The sequence below is a fragment of the Eschrichtius robustus genome, chromosome 11, assembly GCF_028021215.1.
Source record: "Eschrichtius robustus isolate mEscRob2 chromosome 11, mEscRob2.pri, whole genome shotgun sequence".
In the NCBI taxonomy this organism is placed as follows: domain Eukaryota; kingdom Metazoa; phylum Chordata; class Mammalia; order Artiodactyla; family Eschrichtiidae; genus Eschrichtius; species Eschrichtius robustus.
This window is the reverse complement of record NC_090834.1, coordinates 59,537,526-59,556,096: the sequence shown is the minus strand read 5'-3', so window position 1 is coordinate 59,556,096 and position 18,571 is coordinate 59,537,526. Positions and strand designations below refer to the sequence as shown.

Sequence of the window (18,571 nt, the reverse complement as noted above, 5' to 3'; positions counted from 1 at the left end):
GTGAAAGATTATCTGATGTATTTAATTATATTTTGAGGGAATTTTCATTGCTTTCAGGGAGTCAGAGAATGAATTAGTTAGAGGTACATCAATAAATTTAACAAGTGAAGAAATTAGATGGTAATTAACTCCAGGAAGAACCAATGATGAAAAGAAAGAAAATATAAATATCATTCATTATATGGCTCTACTCAAAATAATAGTTACGTAGTTATAATACTGTAACATTGCACATTGATTTCACCAAAGAATGTGTTTTTGTTTGTTTGTTTATTTTTGGCCACGCTCAGCTTGTGGGATCTTAGTTCCCTGACTAGGGGTTAAACCCGGGCCCCGGCACTGAAAGCGCTGAGTTCTAAACATTGGACTGCCAGGGAATTCCCCCAAAATGTGGCGTTGACCCTGTTGAGACAATGGGAGGAAGAAGTGTGGTTGTTTTGGGAAGAGATGGGGAAGCAATGTGTAAGAGAGAGAAATCCTCATCTTTTCCAGTAGGTTGTCAATAGATTGTTTTTAAAACCAGAGAATCAAGAAACAGGAATATAGAATATTAATTATGTATATGTAGGGTAAATATTTTAAAAAGCAGCTTAAAGCATTGAGAATTGTTGGCTCAGGGGTTTAGGAGTTCAGGTAGAGGTATTACCTAAGAAACATGTAAACTAATATTTTTACCATCAAGTTTGTAGAGCAGTTTGACTTTTTAAACCATGTACATGTATTCTTTTGATAAATAAACATTAATTTTTAAGTATGTTTTATTTATACAAAACCTTTTTATTTGTAAACCAATTTAATACAATTCAACAAACATTTATTCAGTGCCTGTTATGTAGATTATTGTACAAGAGAGAGATATGTAAATATATGATTATAAAGCAAATCCGTAATGTGATTACGTGCTTCCAAACGGAGGATAAATACTAATGAATCTTAAAGCACCATCCATTCTGATCTGGGACTTGGGGGGAGGCTTCAGTGGACTGAGTATTTGCATTGGGACTCAAAGGATGAGAGGAATTTGAATGGGAGATTAAATGCCAGCTGTGGCCAGTGTTGTCAGGTCCCACCATGACTGCAAAAGTAACTATGTGTAGAAGAGTCTGGGAGAGCCGTGGGAGGCTATGTTGACTTCTCTGCCTTTCCTAGACATTTCTGTTAGTCACTTTTTCCTGAGGATTTACTCCTCCCTGCCCTATCACCCAGACACTCTTAATTTTAGTATTGACTTTACCATGTTGTGTTAGGTGGTGGTTCTCTCTCTGCCGGCACCCTGCCTCTTCTTCAACTTTTGGTCTAATTTAGAGAGGGATAAGGAAAGAGAAAAGAAAACCTTGGTTTCACCTGGCCAAATGTAGATTCCTGAATGTAAAGATAGGAACTCTCTTCCGTAACCTCACAGGCAACTAGATATGGCTGTTACCTTTTTTGAGGTCCTAAGGTTAAACAGCCATTTTCACAGTTTGAACATAATTCTTAGAAACCTCAAGAGTAATGTAGGACACATCTAATTGTTTGCCAAGGAATGTAATAATTTCATAACTATAAAATAATTTACATTTAGGTCTTTAACCCATTTTGAATTTATATACACTACCAAATGTAAAATAGATAGCTAGTGGGAAGCAGCTGCATAGCACAGGGAGATCAGCTCGGTGCTTTGTGACCACCTAGAGGGGTGGGATAGGGAGGGTGGGAGGGAGACGCAAGAGGGAGGGGATATGGGGATATATGTATACATATAGCTGATTCACTTTGTTATACAGCAGAAACTAACACAACAATGTAAAGCAATTATACTCCAATAAAGATGTTAAAATAAATAAATAAAAATTTAAAAAATAAAAAAGGAAACTAAATAATAATTTATTCCTGTTATATGTCAAAACTGCTATTCAGAAGTAATGGGCCAAGTGTGTGTGTGTGTGTGTGTGTGTGTGTGTGTGTGTGTGTGTGTGTGTGTGTGTGTGTGTGTGTGTGTGTGTGTGTGTGTAACATCCTCCAAATTTAGGTTTTTGTGCTCTGGATTTGTTTTCTTTTATATTGTTGGGTCCATAAGAGGAAAGGCTGGCTTAGAACAAAATAGCAGAGCTAAACCATATGTTTTGTACCAAATTAGAAACAGGTGAAGGTTGTTAAAATCCCGCAAGAGTTTACAAAAGCTTTAGACTCAAGTTTGTATTAAAGGCAGGTGGTTATATGTACAATAAAAAGCAGTCACCAGCACACCAGCTTATTGATACATATGTGATTGATCTTTTTGGATAAAAACAAGGAGGAGTTAATAAATCACTGCACATAGCTATAAAGATGTTTGGGCTTGAAAGCCTAGCCTGTAAGAGCAAATGTGGACCCTGAAGGAAATTTATGAAGCATAGATCCTTTTAGCTTTACTTAACAGCTAACATCTGACTGACCCAGGGGGACCATGGAAATTTACTGCTGGGCCATTCAAATATGTAAGCTGTTGTGTGATGTAGAACAGGTAAAGATTAGCCCAGTAACAAATATGAGGCTATAAAATAAAATGAGATTTCGATGACTTGTAAGTACTTGTCAAAGGTCAGCTCTAAATGACTGGTCAGAAATGGGAAAAACTTGTTGATAATTAAAGCAGATTGATTATGACAACCTAGGCGTTAGCATTGGTTGCTCCCAGATCAATGATTCTTCAAGTTTCCTCCTCCTGTGAAATCCATACTTAAACAGAATGACTTTAAGGGCCTTTAAATTGTCTTTTTGTGTGCTGAAATTGGGTAAAATTATGAGTTGAGGTAATTCCTTTTGCAATTCCATAATTGAAATACATCTTTCTCAAATATATTCTGAATATATGGAATTTGTAGACAGCCTATTCATTCTCGAACACTGACTTTAGCTAACTTATGTATGCAATTTTGAGCTTTGACATCTAGAAAGCAGGTAGAAGTTTTTAGGCTTTCTGATAGATGACCTTGAATTAACCTTTAAACTTAGGTAGTTAACAGATTTATGCACACAGTTATTGAAAAATCAATTTAGTGAAATTAAGCGGATATTTCAAAAATGTGTGGATTTATTGCCAAGCTTTTTGTCTGCTTTGCTTTATGTAAGTCTCCAAAGTAATAAATGTATGTAATATTGTTACTAGGATTTTAGGAGTTGCATTTTGGACTTTAATAAGATCTATAGTTATTGGTGTCAACATTCGCTGCCTTTTTGACTTACTAAACCCCAAAGGTTGCCACATAAAGGCTAGATTTGGTTGTTTTCAAGGTGCCAGCTTATGAAATCAGTGAAATTTGGTAATAATTTGGTTCATGAACATCTCATTTGTGAGTTGAAGAAATCCCACAAATTTTTTATAGAAATCTTGACTAAGTGAAACTTACAAAATAATACAGATTTACAAAATGGGATTATTACTGGGCGGGGGTGGGGCTTGGGTCCATGGTGTAGAATTAGTTTAAGATGAGGAGTCAAAAGGCACCAGTTGGAATTCTAGCTCTACCACTTCATCCCTACATTTACTCCTCCCTCCATTGAACAGGTAAAAATGTTCCAGACATTGTGCTCGAGGAACTAGGATACAGTATTAATAACAGTTTCCATTCTTGTGGAGGATACAGAGGCATAAACACGCAATTACAATAGTGTCAAAGGTCCTGCGTTGGTGAGTGTACAGGGTTCTATGAGAGAGGAATAGCTAATCCCAACTTGAGGCAGAGGTGAGGTCGAGTTGGGTAAGATCTGTGGTTGTAGTTGAGTGTTAGATAAGACCGTGTGACCTTGGGCACCTCAATAACAGTGCCTATAATAGGACAAGTGCTTGTATTGTATTGATAATGTATGCTAAGTGCAATACCTAATGCATAATAGATATTCAGTAAATAAAATCCAGCATCAGCATCCCTGTTGTTATTTTGGCAGTGCTCACTGGCTCTTTTACTCTGGTGCTGGAGCTCCTTGCCTCCTATTAATGTACAGCAAACATAGTATCTTCTCTTGTGGCACTTACAGATAGGTACTGGGGAGGTGACGCATAGTAATAATGATAATTGAATGCCTACGGTATCCTGGTAACTATGCTGGGTCTTCGCTTTTTTTTTTGTTTAGTTTAATTCTCACAAGCAGTCCTGGAAGATCGGTGTTATTAAACCCATTTTAGAGATTTGAAAACAGGTTCAGAGTAGTATGCCCAAGTTCACACTACAAATAAGTAACAAAGCTGGGGGCCTGAGTCTATGCCTTTCTGACTTCAAAGCTTAACTCCTTACACCTAAATCCCCCTTCTACTTTTCTTTTCTTCTCCCCCCAGAAATAGGTGTTATAATTAAATAAATAACTTTGATGTAAAGGGTTGAGCACCTAAGTGGCTTACAGAGCATATTCCATTAGTTGCACTGATATATTTAAGCAAATCTATATTATGTGCACACATTGTGAAGTAGACATTTAAAATGGTGAGCAGTTTTTCTTCCAAATTCATATTCCAGATGGAAACATCTTTTGGCATTACCAAGTATGTAGGTTTATGCACCTTGCACGCTTAATTGTAGTTAAAAAAAAAAAAAAAAAAAAAACCTTTACAGATTTTGTGGGAAACAGGTGCTGTTAAACCTGGGCAAATGCAGGATGGCTGTTAATGTTGTGGAATGTGATTTTGATTTACTTGGCAGAATTTTTATTTTATAAAAATGACTATTAAAATAGACATGCTTTCCATCCTTTAATTTTGCTCTGTTCACTGAAATTTGCCTGTAGAATATTTTTCAACAGTTACTAAAAGGGTGTGGAAAAACTGGAAGGTTTCTACAGGGAAATTGATTCTGAATTCTTTAACAATTTTCACAACCCTGCAACTTACAAAGTTTTTAAAAAATGGGGATTTTTTTAACCTTCTTACTGAAATTATTTGGAATTCGATTTCCCTGAAATTCCCTTCTCTTTTTAGTACAGCTCTGTCTAAAGAACTATATTTAATATTGGCAAAGAGAATAATCTGATGTAAATCTTTTCATTACGTAATTTCTCCTTTAAAAACTTGTGATGGCATCTTATTACCTGTTATATCAAATTTAATATCTTTTTTTCACTGGTATATATGATTTCCTATTATACATTCTCTCTCTCTTCCTTCCCCAAAGGAGGAGAGGGGAAGATCACTCTTCTTCTTACCCTTTTATAAGGACTTTTGTCACCCTCTGCCCATGAATTATTTCAACATTGTTATCTTTTGTTTGCTGCTTCTCCTTTGATCTATTATCTCTCTCTCCTCACTTCCCTCCTAGACCTTTCCTCTGTGTTTTCTGAAACCCCTCTTCAGTGACTATAATATATACAAGTCTTCAGCCTCTTTACTATATATCTGTAGTATACAACTGCTAGAGGTAAGTAAAATCACTGGCTCTCTTCTGAAAGTGTCATTTACCCTGGAGCCTTCTCAAGAGGAGACTTGTTTCTTCTACCTCCCATGTCTCTGGGTCTAGAGAAGGTAATGTCAATTCAAAACCACTTCTCAGTAGCATGTACCTAGTGTTTTGACACTTGGAGTAGATCATTTTCAACACCTCTTTCTCTATATGATAAAATTATTTTCAGTAATAATCATGACATGAAACAGATGATAATAGCCAAAAAAGAAAAGCAGAAAATTTTCTTTTATTGAAAAAAATATACATATATATATACTTTTTCTTTTGAACAGTTTCTGTGTGCCCATCTTCAGGGAGCAATTTTAAAGGTTTGTATTTTACTGTACCTTGTTCAAGGCTGATTGTAAATATTTTTGTATCTGAATAACCTTATCTAAAACTACACCAGGAAAAAAAGTAATTCGGAACTAAGAAAAATTGCACATTGCTATCATTGTTTATTTTGAACCTACTGTTTAAACACGGGAATATGTGGGAATATGTTACACCAGACAGTCTGGGGACACAAACTGTGTCCAAAGGAAGCTTCGAAGATTCCAAACCATTTGAAATTTAATCAAATTGGAAGTGTGTAGTTTAGTCCACTTTGTTGGGCTGACTGTACAGCTGGGAGTTCTTTGAATTAACTTCCGTGTTGATATAATATTTATTAGCATATGCATAATGAAAACATCCTGATTTGAAGATTGCATACATATAGAAATCAAACAGTCACTGCAGCAATTGTTTAGAACTTAGACCAACAAAAGATTTTTTTTCTGGGAGGATTATTTTATCACTGGCATTAGGCATTAGATTTGTTGTTTTTAACCCATTTTATTATCATTTTAAAAGTCTCTGCAGATTTATGCACCTCCTTATAGACTGCCCCCATCTTCCTGCCCTGGCTAGGCCACTGTCATTACCCTAGTGGCTTCATGCTTGTAGTTTCTCTCTTTTCCATATCCTAGATATTCTTATCCCATCATCCTTACCTCTAACCCACTTACCTATGGGAAAAAAATCAAACAGTTGGAAAGATTGGAGCACTGTAAATTCAAGTCATCTATTTCAGTTGGACTAATACATCCTTAGATATCTGATTCTCCTTCCGCATGACCGTCTTAAACCTTCTCTCTTTTTTCCCCATCCCCAGTTTTCCCTTTCCTTCTTGATAAATCATCCCATTTCTGACTTTATAGAGAAAATAGAAGCTACCAGATGGGAATACCTCACCCTTCCATTGAAACACATCAAAACCTTTTGTAATCATCTCCATCGTCTTCAAAATGCCCTCTCCTTTGTGGACCCTGACCCAGCCCTCTATTTCCCCCAGCTGCTTCCTCTGAAAGTGCATCTGTATAATCAGCAAATCCTCCTGTATCTTCAGGCTCTTCTCAGGGAGTTCAGCCTATCTCTTGCCCTAACTGAATTTGAATTTTCCCTGAGGACCTCACGAGTACCCATTTGGTAGCTATTAATTTTCTTATGTGCTAGTAGGTATTCAGATTCAGGAGATGAGATTGGGGTTTTCTTCCTCTTGTTGGTTTTTCTAGAGTCTTACCTCTTTACCCTGTTGGCAAAGCAAACATACGAAAACCTATTCCTTTGAGACATACGCTCTTCAACTTTACCACTCTTTCGGTCCCTCAGTTATAACCCCATTACTCATCATGTGTTTTGGCAACAGAGAAACAAGAAACAGGTAACATAGGAAAGAGAAACAGTCTTTCTCTTTCTATTCAAAATCTTGCTGTTATGGGTGACACTAACACACAAGTGGGTGATTCATTCAACACCCTAGCCTTTCATTTTCTTGATCTTTTGGCACCAGTGATCTCTTGCATCCCATAGTTTTTATCTACTCCCCTGGTTACTCTCTGAATCACATCATCATTTCTTTCAGTCCACATCCAGAATCTGATTCAGGCATCCTGCTCTCTGATGACTACCTCAGCTCCTTCAGCTTGTGTGTTAGCCTCTTGTTCATTGTTCTTCTTGGTGACCTTCAGACCTGGCTTTTTTATTTAGTTTAGATTATATGGCCCATTATTTTAGTAACACCTTTGTCTTGCCCCCGCCCCCCCATGACTTTTTGGCATTCTTACAGCCCTGTTGTCCATTTTCTCTGTACCTGCTGCACCCAAGCAGATGTGTAGAGAGTCACGCAATAGTATCATTACAAACTCATGATTAATTACCATTTCTGGGCTCTCAGTAGTGCTCAGCAGTTCTATTACATTTCTTTGTTGAAGTTCTACCATTTGATCAAACTTTCATTCATTTGGGCAAAACAAAACATTGAGTTCTTCATGATCCCTCTCTATCCATCACCCTTCACTTCCAAACCATAACCAAATCTTTATGAGTTATCTCCTAAAAGTCTTCCAAATTAGTCTCCTTTTTTCCATTTCTAATATCACCACGTTAGTCTAAGCAACCGTGATCTCTCACCTAGATTACTGCAACATGCTGGTCTCACCTTCTCTAAACCATTCTCCACAGCAGTCAGCATATTTTTTTTCAAAATGCATATCGGTCATTGTCAGCAAAGTTCAAGGAGAAAGGGTTAATTAAAGAAGGAATGTATCAAATGAAAATCTAAGCAAGTTACACCTTTGTTTAAAGTCCTTCCATGGTTTCTTATTTCTCTTAGGAAAAAAAATCAGACTATGGTCTGACATGGTCTAGAGGGCCCTGCATAGTCTACCTTCCTATCCAGCTTTAGCTTCCTCTCTCGCCAGAACTCCCTTCAGACCAACTATACTGTCCTTCTTTTAATTCCATGAAGCAGCATGCTTACCCCTGCAGTGGTTCTTTACATACGCCGCTTCCTTTAGTTGGAACATTCCTTCCCTTAGCTCCTACTCATCTTTTTTTTTTTTTTTTTTTTTTAAATATTTATTTATTTATTTATTTGTCTGCGCTGGGTCTTAGTTGTGGCATGCGGGCTCTTTTAGTTGCGGCATGCGGGATCTAGTTCCCCGACCAGGGATCGAACCCGGGCCCCCTGCATTGGGAGCACGGAGTCTTAACCACTGGACCACCAGGGAAGTCCCCTACTCATCTTTGAGGTCTCAGCTAAAATGTCACTTTCTCTCAGAAGTCTTCCCTGACTCTCTCAGTCTTTTTGTCCACCTCTTTTCTGGAATACTGTTCCTTTCCTTCAGAGTACTTCATTTATAAACTATGTATTTGTTGGTGCGATTATGTGAGCCATGTCTGCTCCACTGGACTTTAAGCTCCATTGTCTGTGTTTGCTCACCCTTGTATCCCCACCACCTAGCACCATACCTGGCACACAGTGTGAGTTCAGTGAAGAATTGTTGAGTGAATAAACTGTTTCCATAGTGATCAGTTTCTTTCATCCTTCCTGTTATAATGGGAGACTTGGCCCACCTGCCATCCAAGGCAAATCCTTCTCCTGTGCTCTCACCACCTGTAGGATGGAGACCCTGTTCCCTCTCACCTTCTCAGGGCATCCCACTATGCTTCACCGTGTTTCTGAGCTCTCTTCTCATTGTGGCAAACTTCACATCATCTCCCTTTCCTCACCTCGTCACTCCTGAACTCACACCAGTCTTCCATCTGCCACTGCTTCATTTAAACTTGTGTTTACCGTATTACCAAAGCTACCTACCAATGAATTCATGTAATTACATCCAATAGACATGTCTTCATGTCTCCGTTGCTTGAACTGTCAGCAGCATTTGACTACTGATGATATCTTCCTTCTTAAATTAACACTTTCTCTGTGCTTTTCTGGTGAGACACTTGGTTTTCCTCAAATCTTTCTGAGCAGTCCTTCTTAGACCCCTTTTCATTTCCCCATCTCTTGTTGATATTCTTAAGGCTCTGAAACAACCCTCTTCTTTATGATTTTTTTAAGTTTCCCTTTAAGGTTTTGTAATTTTTGATATTTTTACCCCAAATTTCTCTTAACTTTATGTATAAGAATATTTTATGTAAAATATATTATCTATCTTATATACATGTAAAGTATATACACCTGCTCCTCCTCAGCATTCCCTATCTCAGTTCATAGACACCACCATCTACCTAGTTACTCAATCAGGAAACCGAAGGGTCATCTTTGACCCCTCTGTCTTCACCACTGTCACAACTGTCTATCACAGAGTCTTGCACTCTACCTACAAATCATAGCTCAAATCTGTTCACATATGTTCGTCTCCACTATTGGAACCGTAATCAAAACCATCACCATTCTGGTCTGAACCATTGCAACAGCCTCCTAACCAGGTCTTGTTCCCCTTTATTTACTGCACTGTGGCTAGAGTGGTCTTTAAGAAATATAAACCCCAATTCTGTCACTCTCGTGCTTCAGAAATCTCTAATTATCCTCCCATTGTCCTTAAGGATATAGTCTAGATGTCTTGTGGTTTACAGGACCCTGTGCAGTCTGGTCCCTGCTGGCCTCTCCAGCCCAATCTTCTAGCACTGAGCACTCATACTCTGTTCCTCACCCCACCCCCTAGCTGTCTATTTTAATGTCGCCTGTACTTTTATCAAATTAAGATGACAACCTCATTTTATCAGTTGCTTAGGCCCAAAACTTTGAAGTTATCCTTGACTCCTCTGCCTCTCACACCTCATGTAAGATCTTTCAACAAATCATTTGGCTCTATCTTCAAAATACAGGAATTCAGTTACTCCTCACCACTTTCACAGCTACCATCCTGGTTTATACCACCCTCGTTTTCTTGGCTGGGTCTTGGCAGTAGCCTCTCCATGTTTCCTTTCTTCCTCCCCTGCAGTTTGTTCTCTCAGAGAAGCCAAAGCATCTGTGTCTCTCATCTTTTCAGAACCCTCCAGAGCTTCCCCTCTTGTTCAGAGTAAAAACCAAAGTCCTTACTCTGACCTACTAGATCTTGCATGATCTGGACCCATTACCTTGCTGACTTTATCTCCTCTTCCTTTTCCCTCACTCTGCTCCAGCCATTTTTTATCTTGTGTGCCTCTGGCCTGCCTTACAGTTTTACTGCATCCTCATCAACTTGGAATGAATTATAGATAAAGCTTTAGCGTTATTATACAGCTCAGCAGAAAAATGTGAGTTTTTCTTTTTTTAGTCATGACAAAGTAAAACATAGTAGTCTCTTTTACTCTGCCAGGTGGAAGGAAAGAGAGACATGGGCATTTTCAGGAAGTGTGCAAAGGCAGAGAGAAATGAGCTTGGTGTGTTCATGAGACTGAGAAAACCACTTGAACAGAATAAGGTTGCAGATAACTCTGACAGTTCAGATCACTAAGGCCTTGAAAGCTAGGCAGAGAAGTTGAAATTTAAAACAATAACTGGTTAGGAAGCAGGGCTGCTAAGTGACATGATAAAAAGTCTTACTTAAGAAGGAAAATAATGATACTACTTTCTAGTGAGTAGAGGACAGGAATGCTGCTAAACATTCCTACAGTCCACACAACAACAAAGAACTTTCTAGAGTGGCGATGGGAACGGAGAGCTGAGAATGTTTCACAGGGAAAATGGCTTGTGGACCTGGTGGATCACTGCATATATAAAATGCAAAAAAGGGTAAAAATTGAATGCCGCTCTAAGCCTGAGTAACTGGTAAAAGTTGTGGGAGAAGACTAATCTAGACAGGAGAAAGTAAGTTGAGTTTGAAGCAAACTCATGGCCTCAGAACATACTGAGGATGTGTTGTCACATTTTCTACAAACACAATGAGCAGAAGTGATCTTAATATGCATAATAAAAATTTTGAATTAACTATAGCCATATCCTTATCCCCAGCTGAGCCATCAAAGAACCAGACGTGGATGTGGGGCTCCGAAGGTGAAGGCAAGAAACTAACCAATGTGGAGTCCTTTTAAAAAATGTCTGGTTTGGGGAGGAGAGGGAAGGGCTTATGATAATTGTATCTTTTGAAAAGAAGAAAGGTTCAAAATAAATTTCTTTTACAGTTTTATTCCAAATTGATTGTGGCATATCCTTCATATATACATATACACATGTGAAGTAATTTGAATATGTATTATATATAATATTTATATATATATAAATTTAATTTTAAAACTTTTCCTACTTTCAGACCATACATATGAATCTCTTTTTCTCACATTTCATTTGCTAGCACTTCAGTAGGTCTACTTTGCAGCCTTAGCTGATGCCTATCATCGTGACCCTTTGGCATTATACTCTTGAAATATTTTCTTGGTTCCTGAAGGAAATATGAAGTTATAGTCAATATATTTATTTTGGCATATTCAGAATTACAGAATCTTGGAGACGGATGAGTTACTATACCTCATCGAGTCCAATGGGTCATCCAGTGTTTGATTCCCCCCCGTGTTAGGCTCTAGGGCTGCTGTAACAAATTACCACAGACTTGGTGACTTAAAGTAGCAGAAATTTATTCTCTCATAGTCTGGAGGCCAGAAGTCCAAAATAAAGGTGTCAGCAGGGCACTGAAAGCTCTAGGGGAGATTCATTCCTTGCCGTTTCCAGCTTCTGCTGGCTCCAGGCATTCCTTGGCTTGTGGCTGTGTAACTTGAATCTCTGCTTCCATCTTCAGGCGACCTTCTCCTCTTCTCTGTGTCTCTCCTCTGTGTCCTTATAAGGACACTTAACTGGAGTTAGGGCCCAACCGGATATTCAAGGATATTCTAATCTCAAGATTCTTCCCCTTTTCCCAAATAATGTTGCATTCACAGGTTCTGGGTTTCCAGATATGGACATATGTTTCGGGGGGACCACCATTCAGCCCACTAGACCCCTGAATGCATGGGGGTTTTTTGTTTTTGTTTTCATAGTTGTAGTTTTTCGTTTTTTTGTTTTGTTTTTTGTTTTTTGTCACACAAAGAGGGAGAGAAGAAGTGATGGGACGGGGCCCAGTGTTGTCCCCCAGAACCGCTTCTGAGGCAAAGGTTCATCTGGATTCATTTTGAAAAGGCAATTTTGGGGTCCGTGTTTCAGGAAATTCTCCAGGCTGTCAGTCTCAGTGCAAACAGCTTAAAATAAAAACCTCCCCTCTGTTCATCACACAGGGATCTAACACAAAATGCAAAACAGACCTGTTTGGAAAATGCCTGACCTTAAAACAAGAGTGAGGCCTTTAAAGATGCATTACATACAGAATCTTCCAGGAATCAAGTCTGCTGCGACTTCACAAAACCAGAAGCACAGAATAACATTTCCAACTGTAGAACTCCTGGCTAACAAAAAAAGAGGAGGATCACAGATGACAGGCAGGGGGTCCTACCCGGACACCTGCCTCTTCGTTTTGTTCTGAACAGACTCATAAACTGGAGCGTAGAAAAGCGGCCTCGGGGGTGGGAGCAGATGCTCGGTGGTTGCGGCTCAGTCCCTGGGGAACAGAGGGGCGGCTCACTGTTTGCCCGCCTCTCTGCCCGGCCTCCTTTCTGGCTGATCTCTGCTGGTCCCTGGGATCCCTCCTCGCCCGGCACCCCCCATGCCATGGCCCTTCTGTCACTTCTGCTGCTGCAGGCCCCCACGGCCACGGCCCTTGGCCGCCACCTCCTCCTTGACCGTGTCGGTGATCTCATCGGGGATGCGCAGGTACTTGATGGTGCTGCCGCGGATGTAGCACTCGGGCATCAGCCAGAATTTGTCCCTGTCCCTGGACTTGCAGATCACCTCCCGCAAGTTGATGTTCATCCAGTTGTCGCAGCTCACCAGATGCCCATTGTACGTCTCCCCGTTTTTGAGCTCCACCAACAGTGGGTGATTCTGAGCCGTTTTCAGCAGCCACAAGTGAAGCATGGTGCCAGCGGGGACCGGGCTCCCCGGCCACTTCCACCACAGCCGCCGCAGCTCACCGCATGGTTATTATTGGTTGACCGACCTCTGCTTAGCTTCCTCTACTCAAGATCTTTTGGATTTTGATTAATTCTGTGGTGACATCAACTTTCCTGTAACTTTTTGCCATCAACTTTGGGTTTTCCTGCTTGAAGCCATGAGAACAAAACCAGCTTTTTTTCTCTCTGAAAGTCCTTCATTTGTTGTCCATGAGACTTCTGCCCTCCAGGCTAAACACCTGTGGTTCCGTCAACCATTTCTCTCAGAACTATGGCTCCCATTCTTCTAATCATCCTGGGTGTTCTTCTCTAAAGGACCCAGTGACAATAGAAAGAATACTGAGTATATATAACTGAAGACCTAATGCTGAGGTGTCATATCTTTTCCACTAAGTAGGTGACCAAGGCAAGTTAGTTTCTTTTAAATAACAAAAGCACTGGACCACTCTGCTTCACTGCATGCTTTTTATAGTCAAATGAGATTATTACAAAACCTATAAGAAACATAACCTATAAGAAAGGTTCCAGTTATTTATCTGTATGCTTGTAAAAAGAAATATTAACTCCCAGAACTAAACATAGATCTGTCAGTATCATCTGACCCAGTACTAAGTATTGATAGTTGGCACTAGCACGTTCCCTGGTTATCTGCTCTCTTTCTGTTAATACAACCTGGGATCACATTGGCTTTTTGGTACTCATGTCATAATTCTTTAATCACACGGAAATTATTAGGTACTAAAGAGCTCCAAACCATCTTCACAGATAATCTATTTATTGCTTTCTAACTCATTGACTTTTACCAGGTGGAGTCAGTGAATTTTTCAAACAACTTGGAAATATAATTTAATTTGGAAAAGAATTTAATATTGCTCATTTTAATTGCATTTTCTGTAAAAGTATAATAATAGGAAATGTATAGTTATCCCTCTAGTTATTTAATCTAATACTCCCTTAAATTAATTCTATTTATGGTGCTAAGGACATTTTTCTGGTTGTACTTGAATGACCACATTCTTATCTAAACCTTCTGCAGTTTGCTAATGAGATTCTCTATGTATATTGAATTAAGATGCCTTTGATTTGTATCTTATATCCTGATGGTAATAGGTTTTACCCTTTTAGATGGATTTCATTTTTCTAGATTGCTTAATAGATCTATAAATCCATGTACTTTCGCAGAGTAAGATGACTGTGTAATGGTTAGAAGCTATTATACTGTTAAACTTGACATGACCCCTTAAGAATTTGAAAGCAATATAAGATGTGAACTCTGTCCTAATATTTGATCTGTCTTAAAGTTTCCCTATTTGAACCTTTGGCTCTAATCACTCTTTAGATTTGTTTTAATGGTACATACACACCTTGGGGCTCCTTCTTTCTATAAAGAAGTCCCAATGAAGTAATAAAGTCAATGTCGTAAGATCTATTCTTCAGGATTCAGAGGCTTGGTTTTCAATGTATGCTTATTTCAGTTTACTTTTCCAACATTTGAAACAGTTTCTGCATTTATACCTTGGAAGTGGAGATATTTGTGAGTTTGGAGAGCTATGCAGATAGTCTACATGTAATGGTTTATAGTATAACAACTATACAGTATAGAGCTTTAGGACACTAGTCAATTTCTTCATAATTGCCCCTTTGTTAATATATCCTTTCAGTTAGGTAGTTTCTTTGCAGGCTACCCCATGCAAGTTTGAATGATTCCCAGATACCCTGTAAAAGCCTGGTGTGTTACACTTTGCTTATCCCGAATTTGCTTTGCTGTCATTTTTAATGCATCTCAATTTAGGGCCAAACCGTATGTCCTAGTTTATTTTTTATAGCTTCAATTAAATACAAAGCTATATCTTCTTGATGGCTGTATGAAGCATGTGGTGTTCCACTGTAGAGAATACAGACAGATCATGACCTTGCTCGCTCCCCAGTGCCTGTAATTTTACAGTACGACAAATTTACCTTTTGGACATTATGTAATCAGCAACTCGAGAATTTAATATAAAGCTTTAAATTCTGTTTCCTTTCTTTCATTTTCCCTAGAAAATAGTATCCTCCAAGCATTATGGAATGTATCTTTTCCTCAGACAATTAAAACACAATTGAAATTAAGAATATCCAGTAATTGTCACCTACCATTTATTTCTGTAAGGTTATGTTATTCTTAAGAATAGTCATATATTGCAAAACGAAGGAAAGTAAAGTTTCTTCTTGACCCTGTCTAAGTTGTGATTGATCTGCTTGTAGAGAAATCTGTTGCAGGGGCCAAAATGTATGCTTGGTCTTGAGAATCAGGGGAAAATATGACTAGAACATAGATATACTCTAACCTTTTCTTCTTCATTTGCAGGAGTAGGAAAAGGGAATAGTGAAGGAAACTTATTCCCTAAAATAACTCATCACTTTTATGGAGATCTACAGATCTCATGCCTTTGTTGCTTCAGTGAATCAGGTTAAAATGGAAAGTCTTATGAGAACTCTATGGCATGAGTACATTGCCTTGGAGAAGTAACATCCAAATAGCCACCCCTGCGAATGTGAATGAATTTTTGATGAATTTTTGCTCATTGGTGCTGTTGATTTGACTAGCCACCTCAGAAGCAACAGGAACCTTAGATATCGCTTTCACGTCTGATATTTTTCTTAATCTTTCTGTCCCTTTTAGTAGAAGTTGAGATGTCAGGTCCAAAGTATTAGAGGAAAAAAAATTCTAGGATCTTAATCTCAGGGTGGTAGGTTTATGATATATAAATAAGAGACATAGTGGCCTCAACTCCTTGAGGATAGTGGGTCACTTCCTTATATATTTGTCCCTTATTGCATGACCTGTTCAATTTTTTCTTTGAAACAAAGCAGCCATCATTCTGATTTGACTAATGTTATGAAGATATTAAGATAATAGGTTACAGTGACTATATAAGTGACTTAGTCCAAGTCTTCAGATGTTTATGCTGTATCCAGGAAACTTCTGCCTTTGTCAACAACTTGGAGGTTGTTTTACTCAAGTTTTTGAAAACTTCTGACCCTACTTTACCTTTTTTAGGTTTCCATTATATCCAAAAGGAGGGGAGAAGTTGCAGTTTGATTACGGTGTCTATCTTCTGAACAAAAATATAGCACAGGTAAGTAACTCCTCTTTACTCCCCTCCTACTTCCCACATGCAGCCTGCTTCCTTGGATCTCTAACCCTCTTTATGAATAAGTACTACAGTTGACTCCTATTTAACTAGTTACAGTGGTAATGCAAAGTTCTTTTTTGGCCACAGTCCTTTTCTGTGCCATTGTAAATGCCACAAAGAAGCAATGTGTACAAATTGCAATCCTCCTGCTAAACTCAGAAACCATTTACTGAATTGTTACCTGCTAGTAGACTGTACTTGAATGTGTGGGCTTTATAACCTCTTGCCTCTACAGCTTGACTGGTAATAGCTTTCTTCTCACACAGCTTTCTTCTCTTAGACCACTTCTGGGGGCTCATTTTGCATTGGGAGTTGTTTACGGAGTAAAGGTTTACTGACTTTGGCAAGTCCCTAATAGTCTCCTCATCTGTTATCCAGGGCCCCAAAGAAAAGACCAAGCACATGGTCCTTCCAACCCAGCTTGGATTTTTGTGGCTCTCCCAACATCACACCAGTTCGTATCTCACTTAATGCCTTTCCACATGCCGTAGAAAGGCTGTCAGATGCTTGGGTTTGCATTTTCCTGAAAGAAATATATAGCATTTCCTTAGCTCACTTGGCTCTACTTCAAGAGGTGGACATGCCATAAATTTTCTAGTTGTAAAGGAAGATCAGCTTCAGCGCCTTGTTTTTATTTGGACATCCTTCCAATTGGAATATCACATGGATGAGATCCCACTGTTTGGCTGTTATTTAGTGACATTATCAGCTGTATCCTCAGACCTTTCCTTTTTATAGAAGCAATAAGGTTTGTGATGCTTTTGTTTTTATGAGCCTGAGTTGCCTTTTAGCCGTATGATTCTGAAGACTCACTGAACAATTCCCATATTCATTTCTGATGGATCTAGAATAATTCCTCCATATGGTGTCATCTTTGCCTTTCTTCCCCTCATCTAATCTCAGTTTAATGTTTTTTTTAAAAATAGGTTTTTATTAAGACTCTTATACTTTTCTGATACTGGATCAGATTTCTAGTTTGCAGTCCTCGAGTAATCATTTGCTTATAACCTCACACTCATACTGCTTTTATTGTTACTGCCATCCAGCTCATGTTCTTCATTCCAGGCAAGCAGCCTTGCTCACAGCCTCTGGCCCATGACTCATCTTTCCATGTGCCATTCTTCCCACAACTGATGCTTTCCATCCCTCCATTTTTGGCAGAAGAGTATCTCAGTCTAGGAAACAGGACCTTAATTTCAAGGCTACCTAGCTCACATTACTGATCCCAGATGTCATACCATAGAAAAGGTAGTACTTAGACAGAAATGGTCAAGAAGGGGCCAGACTAAGGATACATTAAGGGAGAAGAGGTCTAAGTAAATCAGAGAGTACCTCCAGTGAAGTCAGCCAAGGTGGAAAAGAGCACCTGGAAACGGGGGTCCAGAGTCTGGGAGTCAGGATGTCAGGAAGGTTGGCCTCATTTAGTAGAACTAAGTTCTGATCCGAGTTCAGAGATTCTTCTCTCTTTGCCCTATTTTCTGTTTCTTGCTTTAAACACATAAGGCCTAAGATCAGAAGTCCGTTGGAAGTTTCCAGGTGAAACCTACTCCTAATTAAGGCTAGGGCTGAAATCCCTGGATTTCCTCATAAATCCCAGCTTCAAACACACACGTGCGCACACGCACACACTTAATTCTTCCTTCTCAGGGCCCAATAGGAATGGCAAAGTATGGTATAAAGGAGTGCTAAGAATAGCCGAGCTTGCTTTGAGAACAAGACCAACAGGTAGACTGACTATGTGCAGTGGAAAATTTGGGACAGCCAGCCCTTCACATCACACTCAGCTCTAGCACCTGTTTGGTTCCCATTTTAGAGCACTTCCCAGGTAGCTTCTGATTTTATTCTTAACTGAACCAAGGCCACGAGTATGCGGAACTAGTTTTATTCATCCGTTTAAAAAATGGATTACTTCTAGTAATTTTGTATCCTCTGCAACTTTATACTGTTTGAAATTGAGAGATTACATTTGTGTGTGTGTTTAATGGGTTAACCACTCTAACTCCATAGGGAGCAAGTATCTTGCTCTCTAGTGTTTTTTCATCACTGTGATGGCAGTTTTAAAAGGAGATGACAATAAACTTCTTATAAACAGACTTTCTTAGGTTTCAGGGTTCATTCCGAAAGCCTCTTCTGAGCCTTTAGAAAGAAACTTTTAGCAAATTTGTGACCTTCAACTTTTTTCACTTTAACTCCATTTTGTCTTTAGCCTTA

The 18,571-nt window shown here is 39.0% G+C and overlaps 1 protein-coding gene and 1 pseudogene across 3 annotated transcripts in view; one reads left to right on the top strand and one right to left on the bottom strand.

The window, feature by feature from the left end:
• UVRAG (UV radiation resistance associated) overlaps positions 1–18,571 on the top strand; it is a 313,347-nt gene that overhangs the window by 212,918 nt on the left and 81,858 nt on the right. For all 3 annotated transcript variants that reach the window (XM_068554579.1, XM_068554580.1, XM_068554581.1), the window contains one exon: positions 16,225–16,303. In XM_068554579.1, coding sequence (XP_068410680.1) covers positions 16,225–16,303 — 79 coding nt within the window. The remainder of the gene's footprint in view (positions 1–16,224; positions 16,304–18,571) is intronic.
• Positions 12,754–13,149, bottom strand: LOC137772588 (U6 snRNA-associated Sm-like protein LSm4 pseudogene; annotated as a pseudogene).